Source organism: Labeo rohita, chromosome 5, assembly GCF_022985175.1.
Source record: "Labeo rohita strain BAU-BD-2019 chromosome 5, IGBB_LRoh.1.0, whole genome shotgun sequence".
Lineage (NCBI taxonomy): Eukaryota > Metazoa > Chordata > Actinopteri > Cypriniformes > Cyprinidae > Labeo > Labeo rohita.
Genome location: NC_066873.1, coordinates 34290075 through 34309898, shown reverse-complemented (window position 1 = coordinate 34309898; position 19824 = coordinate 34290075). Strand labels below are relative to the sequence as shown.

The 19824-nt window shown below is 36.6% G+C and overlaps 1 protein-coding gene and 1 long non-coding RNA gene across 2 annotated transcripts; one reads left to right on the top strand and one right to left on the bottom strand.

The window, feature by feature from the left end:
- Positions 1-1769: 1769 nt before the first annotated feature.
- Positions 1770-16849, top strand: si:dkey-13n15.11 (NACHT, LRR and PYD domains-containing protein 12). The gene is made up of 16 exons (XM_051111181.1): positions 1770-2023; positions 6433-6579; positions 6831-6977; positions 7183-7329; positions 7647-7802; positions 8101-8247; positions 8905-8991; positions 9353-11344; positions 11492-11665; positions 12213-12386; positions 12897-13064; positions 13231-13404; positions 13629-13802; positions 13932-14105; positions 16051-16097; positions 16183-16849. The coding sequence occupies exons 1-16, from the start codon at positions 1806-1808 to the stop codon at positions 16773-16775; spliced, it is 4719 nt and encodes a 1572-aa protein (XP_050967138.1). The 5' UTR covers positions 1770-1805; the 3' UTR covers positions 16776-16849.
- On the bottom strand, positions 16591-19816 carry LOC127166099 (uncharacterized). The gene is made up of 7 exons (XR_007827854.1): positions 19741-19816; positions 19043-19353; positions 18367-18648; positions 17724-17784; positions 17409-17444; positions 17217-17280; positions 16591-16734 (listed from the first exon to the last, which is right to left on the bottom strand). It is a non-coding gene; the product is annotated as an uncharacterized LOC127166099 (long non-coding RNA).
- Between the last annotated feature and the right edge of the window lie 8 nt (positions 19817-19824).

Sequence of the window (19824 nt, the reverse complement as noted above, 5' to 3'; positions counted from 1 at the left end):
GAGCAGTTAATTAAATTACCTTATGCATTAAAACAGATTATTATTAGATTATGAATGACCTGAATGAGATATTTCACATAAAAGATGTTGTTTACATATAGTCCATAAGAGAAAATAATAGTTACATTTATAAAAATGACCCAGTTCAAAAGTTTACATACACTTCATTCTTAATACTGTGTTAATATTGGTAAATTAATTCAAATTTTGCAGATTCTGGAAGCTGTATGTAAACTTTTGACTTCAACTTTAATAAATCTAATCACAGTAAACATGTACTTTATTACTGTGTTTTATATTTACTGTACTTTTGTACTTCTTATCGACTGTAGAAACACTGTGTGTGGAGGAGCAGCAATGCCACAGGACTGATATGTGATAGAGCATCACTTTACCATTTCTCCTATGTTTTTCTCCTTCTCTATTTTGCTCTCAGAACAAGAACCACCTGAAGACTCCCTGTAATGAGAACACCTCTGAAGACATGACGCCAAGCCTTGAGAGGACTTCAGATGACGCCAACTCTGAATAAACACATAAAACTACCAAATTTTCTTTGTATTATAATCAACATGATCAAATCATGTGATCATGACTTTAATGTATTAATTGTTTCTGCTGAATACATTATGTTAACTAACTGCATGATTTGTATAAGCTAATTTTAGAACATTTCTGCCATATGAACATTACTTTGACAGTTACACCTGTTAACAGAACTCTTATTTGTAATGTAGAAACATTAATTTTCCTGTAAAGCTGCTTTGAAACACTGTGTATAATAAAAAGTGCTATACAAATAAATGTGAATAAAATAAAACTTGATGCATCTTTTTTCTCCTCTCCATGTCAGTAGGAAAACCATAAATTCATTCTGCTTTCTGTGAGTGACTCTGGATCATTCCCATTTAGCACAGGAAACTACAAGGACAACATGCTTTTCCGTTTATTATAAATGAATAAATCAGTTGCTGTAAATAAGTGTATAACAAAAGTCAACATACGTAAAATATATGATTAAATGTGTAAAAACAATGTTTTAAGTTGAATATACTATGAAAATATTTATATATTAATAATTATGGGGTGAACAAGAATCAAAAACATTAAACAAGATGAATTTTCCTTAATTTAATTTTATAATTCACTTATTTGGTATTAAGACAACATACCAACAAGACAATACCATTTCAAAACAGCAAATGCAGTCTTTAACCAAAGTTACTTTAGCCTAAAATATGTTAACAAGGCAAGTAGCGATAGTTGACCACATTAATCCTCAAATATTAGCATAGTATTTTATATTTTAAATACAACACTGATATAACTGCGTATGCATTTTATAAATGATGTAAATACATTCTTTTATTGTCTACTAATTAACCAAAATCGCAGTTCTGCCTCTCCAACTCCATGTATTCCAATTGCCCGCTATGAACTTCCTGGAACTATTTGAAGTCTACACGAATCACGTGACGATCGAGCGTTTTGAACTTCAGTTGTCGCAACTCTCTCTCTATACGGCTCTGGTTATCACGTCTCTCTTTTGTGATGTCTGTAGCTCAATCAGAATAAGTTAGGAGTCAGATCTTCATTGTAATTGGTTGATCAGGGACCAATCAGTGACCAGGCATTGCTCATATTTTAAAAACATAACATTTTATAGGTTTAAACAAAAAATAATGTGATGTCCATTTCAATGGACGCAGGGTCTGAAAGGGTTAACTCGTCTTCGAGAACGAAGTGCACACGGAGTGTGCTGTTTGTGTTTTCTCGCGGTTGTGATATTAGTTGCTTAAGTTATTATGGATGCAGACGAATCCATTTCGTCAAACCCAAGTGTTAATTGGGAGAGTAAGGAGGGGAGCGCTGCTTATAAAGTTGGGTTTTATGATAAGAAAGAAGAAGAGACTCATTATCCGTTCCAAAGAACGGCACTTCCAAGTTGTGTGTCTTTGAAGAGTGACAGATCCATGGCTGAACCTCCTAAATTCAGTGATAAAGCAGAACACTTTCAAGCAAGGTATGTCCTTCTAAATACTCGTATAAAAGAATAAGTAATCACATGTGCAGATAACGTTACAATGTATTTACTGCATCCGGACGTCCATTGCAAACCTTTTAAAATGTATGTAAATCTAGAATTACATGATCAAGAATAATATGCGAAATGATGTGTGATATATTGAATTGTCAAACTTTAAGTTTTAATTTTATTAAATTTAATGTGGACAAACAGCCGTCATTTCTTAATCCGCAGTGTTGAATAGTATGGGGTTCCATTTGTGCCAAAAAAGAGGCGACTGCTTTGTGCTTTGTACTACACATTTGTCTTTGTCTACAGTTATTGCCTAATTATTCAGGTAAATCAGTATATGTTGACGTGCATGTTGTCTGTTGACGTCGTCTTAATCTGTCGTCCTGTCGTCTTTTTCTCTGTTTTTTTACTGTTGTCCTAACTGTCATTTTGTCCTGTCATCCTGTTCTGTCATCCTAACTGTCGTCTTGTTCTGTCGTCTTAATCTGTCATGCTTACTGTCGTCCTGTTCTGTCATCCTAACTGTCGTCCTGTTCTGTCGTCTTATTCTGTCATGCTTACTGTCGTCCTGTTCTGTCATCCTAACTGTCGTCTTGTTCTGTCGTCCTGTTCTGTCGTCTTAATCTGTCATCCTTACTGTCGTTCTGTTCTGTCGTCTTAATCTGTCATCCTTACTGTCGTTCTGTTCTGTCATCCTAACTGTCATCCTGTTCTGTCGTCTTAATCTGTCATGCTTACTGTCGTCCTGTTCTGTCGTCTTAATCTGTCATGCTTACTGTCATCCTGTTCTGTCATGCTTACTGTCGTCCTGTTCTGTCGTCTTAATCTGTCATGCTTACTGTCATCCTGTTCTGTCATGCTTACTGTCGTCCTGTTCTGTCATCCTAACTGTCGTCTTGTTCTGTCGTCCTGTTCTGTCGTCTTAATCTGTCATCCTTACTGTCGTTCTGTTCTGTCGTCTTAATCTGTCATCCTTACTGTCGTTCTGTTCTGTCATCCTAACTGTCATCCTGTTCTGTCGTCTTAATCTGTCATGCTTACTGTCGTCCTGTTCTGTCGTCTTAATCTGTCATGCTTACTGTCATCCTGTTCTGTCATGCTTACTGTCGTCCTGTTCTGTCGTCTTAATCTGTCATGCTTACTGTCATCCTGTTCTGTCATGCTTACTGTCGTCCTGTTCTGTCATCCTAACTGTCGTCTTGTTCTGTCGTCCTGTTCTGTCGTCTTAATCTGTCATCCTTACTGTCGTTCTGTTCTGTCGTCTTAATCTGTCATCCTTACTGTCGTTCTGTTCTGTCATCCTAACTGTCGTCTTGTTCTGTCGTCCTGTTCTGTCGTCTTATTCTGTCATGCTTACTGTCGTCCTGTTCTGTCGTCTTAATCTGTCATCCTTACTGTCGTTCTGTTCTGTCGTCTTAATCTGTCATCCTTACTGTCGTTCTGTTCTGTCGTCTTAATCTGTCATCCTTACTGTCGTTCTGTTCTGTCGTCTTAATCTGTCATCCTTACTGTCGTTCTGTTCTGTCGTCTTAATCTGTCATCCTTACTGTCGTCCTGTTCTGTCGTCTTAATCTGTCATCCTTACTGTCGTTCTGTTCTGTCGTCTTAATCTGTCATCCTTACTGTCGTTCTGTTCTGTCGTCTTAATCTGTCATCCTTACTGTCGTTCTGTTCTGTCGTCTTAATCTGTCATCCTTACTGTCGTTCTGTTCTGTCATCCTAACTGTCGTCTTGTTCTGTCGTCCTGTTCTGTCGTCTTATTCTGTCATGCTTACTGTCGTCCTGTTCTGTCGTCTTAATCTGTCATCCTTACTGTCGTTCTGTTCTGTCGTCTTAATCTGTCATCCTTACTGTCGTTCTGTTCTGTCATCCTAACTGTCGTCTTGTTCTGTCGTCCTGTTCTGTCGTCTTAATCTGTCATCCTTACTGTCGTCTTATTCTGTCATCCTAACTGTCGTCCTGTTCACCGCGGAACAGCAGCCGCCATCTGGATTTGCTGCACGTCTATTTTAATTACGGTACGGAGAAAAGAAGCGGCTAAAAAGCTGACAAACATCTATATTTCAGCGGTTAAAATTTAAATGTGCTAGAAAACAGGGAAAAAGTATTTACAAAACGTATATATATATATATATATATATATTGTTCATTATAGAAGATACAATTATATTACTTTAGAATACATTACATCGTAAACACAGAGACATGGTTGTTGAGAAAAAGAATTTATTGAAATGTTCATGGTAACTTTTAATAAGAAATTTTAATAATGCATGTAGAAAAAAGGAGCAAACATTCAGTGTTAGAATGTATTTTAACAAACTTTATTTTTCAGAAAACTTTACAGTATAATGTATTCGAAAGTAATATAACTGTATCTTCTATAATGAACAATATATATATACGTTTTGTAAATACTTTTCCCCTGTTTTCTAGCACATTTAAATTTTAACCGCTGAAATATAGATGTTCATCAGCTTTTTGGCCGCTTCTTGTCTCCGTACCGTAATTCCACTAATAGACGTACAGAAAATCCAGATGGCGGCTGGTGTTCTGCGGTGAACAGGACGACAGTTAGGATGACAGAACAGGACGACAGTAAGGATGACAGAATAAAACGACAGAACAAGACGACAGTTAGGATGACAGAACAGGACGACAGTAAGGATGACAGAATAAAACGACAGAACAAGACGACAGTTAGGATGACAGAACAGGACGACAGTAAGGATGACAGAATAAAATGACAGAACAAGACGACAGTTAGGATGACAGAACAAGACGACAGTTAGGATGACAGAACAGGACGACAGTAAGCATTACAGATTAAGACGACAGAACAGGACGACAGAACAAGACGACAGTTAGGATGACAGAATAAGACAACAGAACAGGACGACAGTAAGGATGACAGAATAAAACGACAGAACAAGACGACAGTTAGGATGACAGAACAGGACGACAGTAAGGATGACAGAATAAAATGACAGAACAAGACGACAGTTAGGATGACAGAACAGGACGACAGTAAGGATGACAAAATAAAACGACAGAACAAGACGACAGTTAGGATGACAGAACAGGACGACAGTAAGGATGACAGAATAAAATGACAGAACAAGACGACAGTTAGGATGACAGAACAGGACAGAACAGACAGTAAGGATGACAAAATAAAACGACAGAACAAGACGACAGTTAGGATGACAGAACAGGACGACAGTAAGGATGACAGAATAAAATGACAGAACAAGACGACAGTTAGGATGACAGAACAGGACGACAGTAAGGATGACAAAATAAAACGACAGAACAAGACGACAGTTAGGATGACAGAACAGGACGACAGTAAGGATGACAGAATAAAATGACAGAACAAGACGACAGTTAGGATGACAGAACAGGACGACAGTAAGCATTACAGATTAAGACGACAGAACAGGACGACAGAACAAGACGACAGTTAGGATGACAGAATAAGACAACAGAACAGGACGACAGCATGACAGAACAAGACGACAGTTAGGATGACAGAACAGGTCGACAGGACAAAATGACAGTTAGGACAACAGTAAAAAAACAGAAAAAGACGACAGGACGACAGATTAAGACGACGTCAACAGACAACATGCACGTCAACATATACTGATTTACCTGAATAATTAGGCAATAACTGTAGACAAAGACAAATGTGTAGTACAAAGCACAAAGCAGTCGCCTCTTTTTTGGCACAAATGGAACCCCATATAAGACGATGTCAACAGACAACATGCACGTCAACATATACTGATTTACCTGAATAATTAGGCAATAACTGTAGACAAAGACAAATGTGTAGTACAAAGCACAAAGCAGTCGCCTCTTTTTTGGCACAAATGGAACCCCATAGAATAGCACATAATACTCTAAATTAATAATGACTTTGTTAAATCAATCAAAAAGAGATCTGCTCTAATATGAGAGGTATCATAAGCTCTTGTCAAAAATGATTTATGGACAAAAAAAGGATATAGTTTATTTCAAATGAAATGTCTACAAATCCTGATGTTTAGACAATCAGCTTTTTGTACCCACTTACTGAAATTTACCATACAGTAATGAAAATAATTTTTATTATAAAGCCAGTTTTGTTGTTTTTGTTTGCTTGTTGCCCATGCGTGATAAACATACACACCCTTTTGTGACAGTCTTATTCTTGATTTTTATGGTTTCCATTATTGTTTAAAGGAGACTTTAATGTCAAATGCTACTTGTTAGCTTTAAAAAAAATGGCTTCTCAGTGTGTTATGCTGAACTCCATGTAAAACTACTTCAAAAACATTTTGTTAATGTATATATTACTCTGAAATCTCAGGTTGACACCTACGCATTTTATTTTCTTTTTGTATTTTCAGTCTTTTAGACAAAGTGGAGGGCAGTACTGTTTACCACCAGTTCCAGAGACCGGCATCTCCACTAACAAGTTATGCATCTTGGAAGAGTGACAGATCCATGGCTGAACCTCCTAAATTCAGTGATAAAACAGGGCACTTGCAGCCCAAGTGAGTTCATACATAGCTGATGAATATACACCTATTTTCTTTGGACACTCTCATTCTTGATTCTTCATAGTTTCCATAAATGTTTTGAGTTTATGTAAATAATGGAAAGTACACTGGGTGTCTTTAAACCGTCCTGCAGTTTAACATGCTAAACTGTCTAAAACAACTTTAAACAGAATTTTGTAATGTATATCTTACTCTGAAATCTTAGGTTGACACCCATGTATTTTATTTCCTTTCTGTATTTTCAGTCTTTCAGAGAAAGTGAAGGACAGTACAATTTACCACCAGTTCCAGAGACCGGCATCTCCACTACCAAGTAATGCATCTTTGAAGAGTGACAGATCCATGGCAGAACCTCCTAAATTCAGTGATAAAACAGATCACTTGAAGCCCAGGTGAGTATATTCATACATACCTGATGAATATAATTTCAAATGTTAGTTGTTAAATTTAATGCTGTATTATGGCTACTTGGTTGAATCTGACCTACAGTGTGACATGCTAAACTGTCTAGAACAACTTTCAGAATTTTGTAATGTGAATATTAACTGGATATCTCAAGTTGATGTCTATGTATTTAAATTATTTAATTATTTACAGTCTTCCAGAGAAAGTGGAGGACTGTGCTGTTTACCACCAGTTTCAGAGACCAGCATCTCCACTACCAAGTAATGCATCTTTAAAGAGCGACAGATCCATGGCTGAACCTCCTAAATTCAGTGATAAAACAGACTACTTGAAGCCCGGGTGAGTACATGCATACATACCTGATGAATAGAATATAATGTCAAATGTTAGTTGTTGAATATACACATATGTTTGTGACCCTCTTATTCTTGATTCTTTATAGTTTCCATTTATTTTATTTGAATTTATGTAATTGATGCAAATTACATAAGAGGTCTTTAACATCATATGTTAATTAGTACAATATGGCTGCTTAGCTGAAACCGTCTTGCAGTTTGACATGCTAAACTGTCTAAAACAACTTTAAGCAGCATTTTGTAATGTATATAATACTCTGAAATCTTAGGTTGACAGCTATATATTTTAATTAATTTCAGTATTTTCAGTCTTCCAGAGAAAGTGGAGGACTGTGCTGTTTACCACCAGTTTCAGAGACCGGCATCTCCACTACCAAGTAATGCATCTTTGAAGAGTGACAGATCCATGGCTGAACCTCCTAAATTCAGTGATAAAACAGGGCACTTGCAGCCCAAGTGAGTTCATATATACCTGATGAATATACACTTTTTTTTGACACTCTTATTCTTGATTCTTTATAGTTTCCATTTTTTATTTGAATTTATGTAAATGATGCAAAATACATTAGGGTCTTTAATGTCAAATGTTAGTTGTTAAATTTAATGCTGTATTATGGCTGCTTAGTTGAAACTGTCCTGCAGTGTGACATGCTAAACTGTCTAAAAGAACTTTCAGCATTTTGTAATGTGTATATTAATTGGATGTCTCGAATAGTTGATGTCTATGTATTTAAATTAATTAGATTTTTTACAGTCTTCCAGAGAAAGTGGAGGACTGTGCTGTTTACCACCAGTTTCAGAGACCAGCATCTCCACTACCAAGTAATGCATCTTTAAAGAGTGACAGATCCATGGCTGAACCTCCTAAGTTCAGTGATAAAACAGGGCACTTACAGCCCAGGTGAGTACATGCATACCTCATGAATATACCCATCATTTTGTGACACTTATTTTTTGATTCTTTGTAGTTTCCATTGTTGTTTTGAATTTATGTAAATGATCCAAATCACATTAGGGGTAGGGCTGCACGATAAATCGCATGGGATTGTCAGGCGTGTTTAGTCAGTAAAGCTGGTTCTTTGATTAGTGGTAAATCTCCATCACGTGTGTTCAGCTGGAGCTACAATCAATACACAGAGCCGTAAATCACTGACAAGCTACGCAAAATCGTGCTCATAATCGCAGATGAATTGCATTCGATTATAAGCGCGATTTTGTGTAGCTTGTCAGTGATTTACGGCTCTGTGTATTAATTGCCGCTCCGGGTAAACGCACGTGATGGAGATTTACTATTAATCACAGTACCGGCTTTACTGGCTAAACGTGTGACAATCACATGCGATTTATCGTGCAGCCCTAATTAGGGATCTTTAATGTCAAATGTTAAATGTTTTACATTAATGTTTTACATTTATAATATGGCTGCTTAGTTGAAACGGTTTTGCAGTGTGACATGTTAAACTGTCTAAAGCAACTTAAACAACATTTTGTAATGTATATATTAATCTGAAATCTCAGGTTGATACCTATGTATTTTAATTCATTTTGGTATTTTCAGTCTTTCAAATAATGCATCTTTGAAGAGTGACAGATCCATGGCTGAACCTCCTAAATTTAGTGATAAAGCAGAACACTTTAAACACAGGTGAGTTTACACATTCATTTACATGCTCATGTAATTCTCTTATGAACTAACTTAACCACCTCTGATTGGCCATTGCATTTAAGAAATCGACAGATATGTCTGTGATTGGCTACATTACTTACCGCTAGATCACTTACATGCTTGTGATGGTTGGAAACAGGGGCAGGTTTTTTGAGACTGTCTTTGGTACACCTAATTTTTTTGAGTAAATGCAATGGTGATGACTGGCCAACCATGTGTGTACTTGCACATGGTTTGTCTTTAAGCATACTGAAACACCAGATTAACAACATTAAAAACTTTAATATTTTAATTGATTACTGTTTGTCTGATTACTGTTTGTTTGTCTTTGTTTCTGCAGTGGGAGAAAGAAACCGGTGGTTCAAGATCAGTCTGAGTGTCTGTCTGGAGATTCTGATGGCTTTCGGTGCAGAAAAATATCAGAAATTTTTCCCATTATACACCCACACATGAGAGGGACCAGTCCTGCTGAAGAGCAGCCTAGCTCTTGCCAACCAGTAGATGCCATCCTACAGAGTATCAAAGAAAGTCACAAAACCAACATGCAGAAGTATGGGAGTTTATGTGAAGGAATCAGTATACAAGAGAACAAAAACAACCTTAACAAGATTTACACACAGCTTTATATAATAGAGGGAGAGAGGGAAGGGGTAAATGAAGAACATGAGGTTGTACAGATAGAGAAAACCAAGACTGAATGCTTACAAGGTACTCCAATCAACTGCAATGACATTTTCCAGCCCAAATCCTATCCAAGTTATGAAAGAAAAGATGACAAAGAAAAAGTAAAGACTGTACTTACCAAAGGAATTGCTGGAATTGGAAAAACAGTTTCTGTGCATAAATTTATTCTGGATTGGGCTAAGGGCGAAGCTAATCAGGATGTTGATTTTCTCTTTGTTCTTCCCTTTCGGGAACTCAACTTGGTTAAAGATAACCAGTACAGCCTTCACAGACTTCTGCTTGACTTCCATCCAGAACTTCTGGAGTTAGATACAAGGGTATATGATTTGTGTAAAGTCTTGTTCATCTTTGACGGTCTGGATGAAAGTAGAATTACACTGACATTTTCACACTGTGAGACAATTTCTGATGTGACTACAACATCGTCAGTGAGCATGCTGATGTCAAATCTCATCAAAGGAGAGTTGTTGCCCTCTGCTCTCATCTGGATCACATCCAGACCGACAGCAGCCAGTCAGATCCCCACACATTACATCAGCTGTGTAACAGAAGTACAGGGATTCAGTGACCCTCAGAAGGAGGAATATTTTAGGAAGAGGATCAGCGATCAGCATCAAGCCACTAGAATCATCTCACACCTAAGAAAAGCAAGAAGCCTCCACATAATGTGTCATATACCGGTTTTCTGCTGGATCACAGACACTGTGCTTCAGAACATACTAAAACATGATCAAAGTGCAGAAATCCCCAAAACGCTAACTGAAATGTACATTCATTTTCTGATCATTCAGACCGTTATGAAGAGGCAGAAGTATGATGAGAGAGACGGGAAAGATCCTAAGTTGCTGCTGCAGTCAGAAAAAGATGTGATTTTGAAACTCGCTGAACTGGCTTTCAAAGCTCTGATGAATGGTGATGTCCTGTTCTATGATGAAGATCTGCAAGAGTGTGGAATAGATGTCAATAAAGCCTCTGAGTATTCTGGGATTTGCACCGAGATCTTTAAGAAGGAATCAGTGATCTTTTCAAGGAAGGTCTACTGCTTTGTTCATCTGAGCTTTCAGGAGTTTTTTGCAGCGCTTTTTGTGTTTTTCAGCTATTTAAACAAGAACACTGATATTCTGAAAATGTTCCGGATAAAGAAAGGAAGAAAAAAGATCAAACCGCAGTTTGATGAGGTTTCACTAGATGCATTTCTGAAGGTTGTGGTTGATGAAGCACTAAAGAGTGACACCGGACATCTTGATCTTTTCCTTCGGTTTCTTCATGGCATCTCACTGGAGTCAAATCAGAGTCTTCTCCAAGGTCTGCTCACACACGTGGAGGACAACAATGAAAGCATGAAGAAAGTGATAAAAAACCTCAGACAAAGTCAAAAGCAGAATGTTAAGCCAGAGAGGTGGATTAATCTCTCACACTGCTTGATTGAAATGAAGGATACTTCTATTCTTGAAGACATTGAGGCTTACTTGAAAGCTGAAGGAACTTTTAAAAAATCTCTATCTCCGGTCCACTGTTCAGCCTTAGCTAATATGCTTCTGATGGCAGAGGATGTGCTAGAAGAGCTAAACCTCAAGAAATACAACACAACATCCATGGAGGCTCAAAGGAGACTGGTGCCAGCTGTGAGGAACTGCCGAAAAGCAATGTGAGAACCAATAAACCAACCCAGAAACCAACACTGATCTGAAGAGCTTATAACAGAAAGGCTTATAATCATGAAATTTTGATCTTGAAATAACTATACAGCCACATGTACCTGTAATAATTCTTGCGTTTTCTTCTTTCATTTCAGATTGAAAGGCTGTAATCTCACTGAACAATCATGTGAAATTGTGGCATCGGCTCTACAGCCAGAAAACTCCCCTGTGAGAGAGCTGGACATGAGTAACAATGACCTGCAGGACTCAGGTGTCAAGCTCATTTCTATTGGACTCAAGAGTTCACATTGTAAACTTGAGATACTAAGGTTAGTTGCAGGTTATTGTTACTCAGATATTCAATGCTATCATTGTAACAAAAATTTACAGATAATGTACTTACCCCCTTGTCATCCAAGAAGTTAATGTCTGTCTTTAGTCATAAAGAAATTGTTTTTTTGAGGGAAAACTTTTCAGGAGTTCAGAGTTCATGCAGACATAGGCAAAATGACCTTTTGAGGTTAAAAAGTACTTAAATTGTCAATTATTATTTTTTAGAAAATAACTGATCGTTCGCTAGATAGGATTCTTATTCCTCGGCTGGGATCGTTTAGAGTCCTTTAAAGCTGCATTTATGTGCAGTGTTGTTAGAGATCATGTTGGGAATGAAACACTATTTTGATTGTCCGACATAAATGAGTAGTATTGAATGCTGTTCCCCACCAAATAGTTTTCACCTTGTGCATTGAAAATTTTGTGTTGACAACTTTCATTAAAATTAAGTTGTGAGATGTAAAATATATTATGAATAATTTAAAATGCTTCATTATTATATTTAACACAGTAATATATTTGTAATATTTTTTTTCTGTATAGATTAAAAGGCTGTAAACTCACCATGCAGTCCTGTGAAGTGTTGGCTTCGGCTCTGCTGTCAGACAATTCATGTCTGAGAGAGCTGGACCTCAGTAACAATGACCTACAGGATTCAGGAGTGGAGCTGCTCGCTGCTGGCCTGAAAAGCCCACATTGTAAACTGGAGATACTGAGGTCAGCTACATGTTTTTGTACGCTAGATTTTGGTAAAGAATAGCATTGTCTGTAAACATAGCAAAGAAGATTTGCAACACAGTGGCAGTGGTACCTCAAAAAACAAAGCAAAAAGATTAATTAATCCAAAAAGTAAGTGAATAGTAAATAATAGTACCAAAACAGAAGTTAGTAGTAATTAACATAAGATACAAGTGATTTTTTTTTTTTTTACTCTATTACTGTAGTTTTTGAAGCAGTGTCAATATTGTGTAAACAATACACACTTGTTAAGACTTGGTTTAAGTAAATGAAATATATATAATTTGAAATAATATAAGCAATACACAATGTTATAGTAGTGTTTGCTTGTTTATAGTATAAGAAAAAAAGTGTTTTTCCAACCTGGAAACCTGGATTAACATTGGACTGTGTAAAAATGAACTGCAAAAGCAAACACTATTTTAAGATAAATTAAAAAAACAAAATGTTTTAGACAAAAGCAACTTCACAAATCCTTTTATTTTGTAGCCTGGCTGGCTGTAAACTCACCGACCAGTCCTGTGAAACTCTGGCCTCAGTTCTACTTTCAGTGAACTCCTGCCTGAGAGAGTTGGACCTGAGTAATAATGACCTGAAGGATTCACGGCTGGAATGGCTCTCTGCTGGACTGAATAGCTGTAAACTGGAAAAACTAAGGTTTGTGAGTGCAGTGCAACTGTATATGTGCCTTCCAATCCTGACAGTATTAGACATGCATTAAAGCATTATTTTGATAAACCAGGATATTTAAATATTATATTGTTGTTAATATCATCAGTACATCACATTATTCCTTAATATGAAACGTAACTGTTAATTTCAGGTTGACCAGCTGCAATTTGACTGGTCAGTCATGTGAAATGATGGCCTCAACTCTACAATCAGTTCACTGCCTTCTGAAAGAGCTGGACCTAAGTGACAATGACCTGCAGGATATTGGAGTGGAGATTTTCTCAGCTGGACTGAGGAGTCCTTACTGTATACTAGAGATACTGAGGTTTGTGTTCAATTTCATTGATATGTTTATTAACTGTGATTGGCTTTAAATATTTTTAATGTAAATGCACGGAAGTGTGTTTGCTCTGTACTTTCATGTTCAAAATAGTTACTCCAAACATATGGAGTAGCAATCTATATTATGCTTAGGAAAACTGCTGCAATATTGGTGTGCACACATCAGTCAGTGGGTGTCAGATATTGTTTCATCACTGTTCTTAACAGAATGTCCACTTGTAATCTCACTGATCGGTCCTGTGCGACTGTGGCCTCAGTTTTACAATCGGCAAAATGCTCTTTGAGAGAGCTGAACTTGAGCAAAAATGACCTGCAGGATTCAGGAGTAAAGATGCTATCGGATGGACTGAAGAGTCCACTCTGTAAACTGGAGATACTGAGGTGTTGTAAAAACTTACATCCCACTATAGATATTTATACTAAATAGCTTACACTGTATTATTTAATACATACTTTTAGATTTTTGTATCTTAGATTCATGTTAACCTATTTAAATGTGTGTCTTTGTAGACTGTCTGGCTGTTTTATCACAGAGGAAGGCTGTTCTGTTCTTGCAGCTGCTCTGACTTCAAACCCCTCACACCTCAGAGAGCTGGACCTCAGCTGCAATCATGCAGGAGATTTAGGTGGTCAGATGCTCACGGCTAGATTGAATGATCCAACTTGCAAATTGGAGGTTCTCAAGTATGTTGCTCAGGAAGACTCTTGTGTGTTTATTTCAGATATTGAGACACGTGAAATCCATGGCGTTTCTGACCATTTTGGCACCTCCTGAAGGATAGTTCACCCAAAAATTACAATTTGCTGTTATTTTACTTACCCTCATGCCATCCAAGATGCAGGTGGCTTTTTTATTCAGGAGAACAGTAAAGAAAAACGAAACACAAGAAACAAAAAAATGAATACCTGTGTCTCCTGACAATATATTGAGGTCTTACAAAGTGAAACCTTTTTATCTGTAATTTATAACCTCAGGCAGCAGGAAAGTCTAAGTATTTTTTCGCAAACTGGTTCTTTTGGACAGTTTTCTTTCAATTAATTTTAATTACTATAAACAAGCAAACACTACTATAACATTGTGTATTGCTTATATTATTTATTAAAACTGTGGTCCATGGCGATTCATAAAATTCAAGTTAGCAGCTTCCATCACTTGAGATTAAAAAAGAAACGTAAAAAATGAATACCCATGTTACCTGACAATATATTGAGGTCTTATAAAGTGAAACGATCGGTCTGTACAGGAAACTGAACCTTATTATCTGTAATTAATAACCTCAGGCAACAGGGAAGTCTGTTTTCTTTCAATTAATTGGTTCAAACAACTGATTTGTTTATATAATCATGCAATGATGTAACGTATATGCAATTATATTATTGAAGCATGTGAAACGTAGATGTTTTATGTGTCCAAAGTATATAAACGTGGCAAAGTTTCTAAACTGGCCAAATTTGTTAATATAGGTCACGCGCAAGTAAACTGTCCTCTCATTGGTCAAAGTTACACAGTTTATAGCTGTCATCCATCAGGATAGAAAACAATAGCTTTGCGGGCTTGTTGTTGTTGTTTAACTTTATTTATTTATTTATTTTTTTTATAGCTGTTGTTATACTCATTTGTCATTTTGAGCAGGAGTCCAGGATTCATTGGGAAAACATTTTTAAAATGCACCAACTATGAAGATGAGCAATAAGATGGCATTTTATAACAAAAGGTTTTATTTTGAATATCTTGCTCACCCACAGACATTTACAGGTTCATTTTAAGAGGCATTAGCAAAACAACAAAGCTACTGCTTTTCATGGAACCTGCGTAATTACCCATCATACATTGTGATATAGCCTGGTTCGTTGGTCTGTTGAATTGGATTGCTTTCTTACTACAACCGAACTGCTCCAGTGTTCATTTTCAGTCGAGCCAAGACCACCTCATTCAGGCGATCTCGGACCGATTATTTTGGCGCAGATTCGAGCATGATTGCTGTGTTCACATATGCCCAAACAAACCGAGCTAAGCGGGGAAACATGCCAGGTTCACGCACTTAGTTTTGATTGAGTACCTTTCAGGTCTGTGCTGACTTGAGCCGCAAACTGTTTCAGATGGTTCACGTAGATTTGGTGAACTGGTTCATGAATCACCAAGGACCATGGTTTCAGCTAAAAATCTACTGTTCTAATGAAGAAAAAGTCACCTACATTTTTAATGGCATGTGGATGATTAACAGCACATTTTCATTTTTAGGTGTACTATGGCCTTTTTTAAATATTGAATCAAGTTTATTTTTGTTACTGCACAGATACCATAGTATCAACACTTAGAAACACAGTATGACCTTGAAGTTACATGTACACAATATGTTTATTTGATAGACTCTTCAAAGGGATGCCTATAAAAATGGCATGCAGTTCATACAAAATACACCCAGTGTATACCTACATATATACATACATCCGCTGACCTAAAAGCGGTCACGTGTATCTGTAGTGAAGTTAACAGACATTCAGACCTACAGCACTTAAATACACATTTGAAGAAAAAACCCAACAGTTAAAAAAAAACACTTCTAAATTAACTATAAGTTTGAGTTATAAATTATCCGAAATTCACATATTGTATTTTTTTCTGTAGTCTGGAACATGAAGGCAAGTTTAGGATTACTGCTGGATTACGAAGATGTAGGTTTTTACACACACACCTTTTGACATTTTACATTTGTTGTACTGTCTGTGATCTTTCTCTAATCTCTGTTTCTGTGCACAGGTGCCTGTGAGCTCACGTTAGACCTTGACACAGCACACACAAATCTGTCTCTGTCTGAGGGGAACAAAACTGTGACATATATGGAAGAGAAGCAGTCATATCCAGATCATCCTGAGAGGTTTGAGTGCTACCCTCAGGTTCTGTGCAGAGAGAGTCTGTCTGGACGCTGTTCCTGGGAGGTTGAGTGGAGCGGGAAGAGCGAGGTCTATGTTTCAGTCTCATATAAAGGGATCAGGAGGAAAGGAGAGAGTAATGACTATGAGTTTGGATCCAATGAGAAGTCCTGGAGGTTTGTCTGCTCTGATAACAGTTTCTCAGCCTGGCACAATAATAAGAGGACTAAAATGCGTCCACCGTCATCCTCATCTCATTCCAAAAGAGTATGGGTGTATTTGGACTGTCCTGCCAGCACTCTGTCCTTTTGCAGCGTCTCTGACAAAAACAGACTGACACACTTACACACTTTCCACTCCACATTCCCAGAGCCTCTCTATGCAGGGTTTGGCCTTTCTTCTGGCTCCTCAGTGTTTCTGTGTCAGATTGAGACACATCCTGATGGAAAGAACACAAACAGCTGTGGGAATAACATGTAGAGCTGAACTCTTGTATCACATGTTACATGTGGAAACAATTTGAATAATAACTATATTTTTTGTGTTTCCCTACTTTACAGAGAGAAATTAATAGTACTTTTAAAATACATTTTTGTCTTTATATTAAAGATCTTTAAAGTCAAACAGAGGCACATCAACCTAATTTCAGGGATAAGTAACACAAAAATGATTAAATGTGAACATATCATAATAGGTTTTCTCAAGATCTCAGTTTAGCAGTTGTTTTCTCTTTTTTTCCTCTCTATTTATTTGAAAGGTAAGAAAATCTACAATATATGTACTGTTACATCATGAATGAGCGAGTTTGTTTTATCAGGGAATAATCAAGCTTTCAGATTTATGGGCAATTAAATTAATACGCAGCAAAATCAAGCATTTGCTTTTGGGTTTTGTGTACAGTCATTTATTACTACAACTTACTGATTGGAAGAATTGAGTGTTGTTTCACATCTTCACTTTTGCTTGTGTGACAGATTTTCACACACTAGGAATGAAACAGGAATATAAAAAAATCAAAATAGTTAAGTGCACACTAATATCTAGGTAATGAAATAAACTGAGATATATTGTATTTAAGATGAATAAATTATAATTGGAAAATGAAGAACTCACTCTCTGGAGGATCGAATTGTTTGCTGTTTCTTCTTGCTGGTGTGATTAGTTTGCAGTTTTACATTAAAGGGAGCAGCAGAAATAAATTAAATTAAAAAAAAAAAAAAAATCAATTGATAAAATCTGCAAAACTCTTGCTTGAATTGATGTACAGAACCTGAACCCATCACAAACTGTACATCTAAACATAGGACATTTTTATACTGTGTTTTTTAATACTACATTTTAGAGGAAATTTTTAGTCTCTTTAACAATGAATTCTGCTCACAACTTGCTCAAATGCACCATCTCTGTTCTATCTGATGTTAGACTCACCTGCCAAAAGAGAAGATTCTTTCATTTTCTTTCTCTCTTCTTTACTCCAAGTTTTGTGTATCTGTGGAAGTGGATAAAACAGTGTAAAAATGTCTGTATATGATGATGTGCATGACATGAAAAAACAATACTTTTTTCTGTTAAAATTACCAATACTCAAGCCAATTTTTCCAGCAAGATATGCCTTATTGCAGCTGTGTTATATCCTCTGCAATATAACACACATAACCAAACCACAAGTTTGTGAAATTGCAGTGTGCAAATAGCAGAGATTTTGTGAACATATTTAAGTCATTTCCAAATTTGCAGAATTACTTTAGTTAACTGGGTGCAAAAACAATGCAAACAACACACACACACACAGAAAACATACATTATTGAAAAAGACAAACAGTCCAATTAATTAAATAATTTAAATGTGTGTGGTGCCATCAAATTTTATTAGATAGTTTTGTTTGATTCACAATATTTGGTCGATTTGTTATCTATGAGCAGAACAGTATTTTGCTTTTATTGTGACAGTTGTCTCTGAAAAGTTTTTCCTTAGTTTTGGACAGATAGAATTTCTTATTACAGTTGATACACACATATACAGATACTATGATGACTAAACATGATTGTCAATTGAATAAGTAATTATTACCTTATTGATTGTCAGTATTTTTCTGATTTCTGGCATGAAGAAATCTGCTGCTGCTGCTGCTACTGCTACTGCTGCTGCTGCTACTGCTACTGCTACTGTTGCTGCTACTGTTCCTGCTCCTGTTGCTGCTACTGCTCCTATTCCTGTTACTGCTGCTGTTAGTGCTACTGCTACTGCTACTGCTGCTGCTGCTGTTGCTGCTGCTGCTGCTTCTGCTTCTGCTCCTGATCCTGCTGCTGCTGCTGTTTAGTGCGTCTCTGTTCCAAAAGCCACCCTGTAATACTTTACAACAAGGTTCCATTTATTAATGTTAGTTTACTAAATGAGTTAACATTAGTTAAATATTGTAACAAATGTATACCACATTGTTAGTTAATGCTTTAACTAATGGTAACTAATGGAATCTTATTTTGCAACCAGTTATCTGTTGACATACAGCAATAAACATGACCAAATCCCACAGGTTGCATCATTTTTCTTGGAGAGGAAAATTATTGAAAGAAATGACATCAAAGTCTGTCATTTTATATGAGTAGATATTTATATTTTTTAATTCACTGTTTGATCTAACATATGTCATGAGCGTTTAGTCTAAAATTGAGATGTTTCCACAGATTGTTAAAAATAAGAATGAGGTGAGATGGCACACAACAAAATGATATTAAAAAATACTCACATCCTACTCTTACTGTTATCTCTTCTGTTATGTCCGTACTGGTGATCTGACACAGGTAATCTCCCACATCTGGCTGTCTGAAGTCTTTCCGTTCTCCAGCTCCTCAGTGAACAGACTCACTCTGCCCTTGTAGCCCCTGCCCTCAAACATCTGTCTGTTCTTATAGAGACACACACAGTCTGTCTCCTTAAACCACCTGATCTCCATGTTGACAGCACTGATTTCAGGTGACAGGTGACATGGTACAGTGATGTCAGACCCCCACTGAACTTCAGTTTTGTCAGCTTTTTGAAGAGCAAGCTGAAAATCATCTGTCAGAGAAAAGGGACAAGTATACAGTCATAATATTTTTAAACTTGTTGCTATGTTTAAAATATTAAATTTTGGGGTATGTTTGACACAAGTCAGTATACACTGTATATTACTATTAAAAAATAGTAGGCCTATGTGAAACAGCATTCACTGTAACCATAAACAATAAAACAGTGGTTATACTTTGAGCTCATGTTTCATTTTTTAATACAGCGAGTGGCATCTAGTTGTTATACTGGAAATAAAAATGTTTCTTGCTTTTGTTTTTTAAATGTGGCTCTTGCAAACAAAAGACATTGTCAATTTTGTCTTCTAAACTAGTTCAAGTACCACTTCTGTATATTGTAATTAAAAAAAATACGTAACAGAATTATTTTAGTACTTACTTTTACTTGCTTGCACCATCTTTCTCTCCTAAGGGGCACAAAATATTAATTGAAAATCTGATTCCACAGAATCCCCCCTCTACT

What these genes read in the sequence shown, in the direction of transcription:
- si:dkey-13n15.11 (XM_051111181.1), top strand. Translation starts at nt 1,806, where the DNA reads ATGGATGCAGACGAATCCATTTCGTCAAACCCAAGTGTTAATTGGGAG. An exon ending in TGTAAACTTGAGATACTAAG is followed by an intron (nt 11,666 to 12,212) that starts GTTAGTTGCAGG and finishes TTTTCTGTATAG; the next exon opens with ATTAAAAGGCTGTAAACTCA. An exon ending in TGTAAACTGGAAAAACTAAG is followed by an intron (nt 13,065 to 13,230) that starts GTTTGTGAGTGC and finishes TGTTAATTTCAG; the next exon opens with GTTGACCAGCTGCAATTTGA.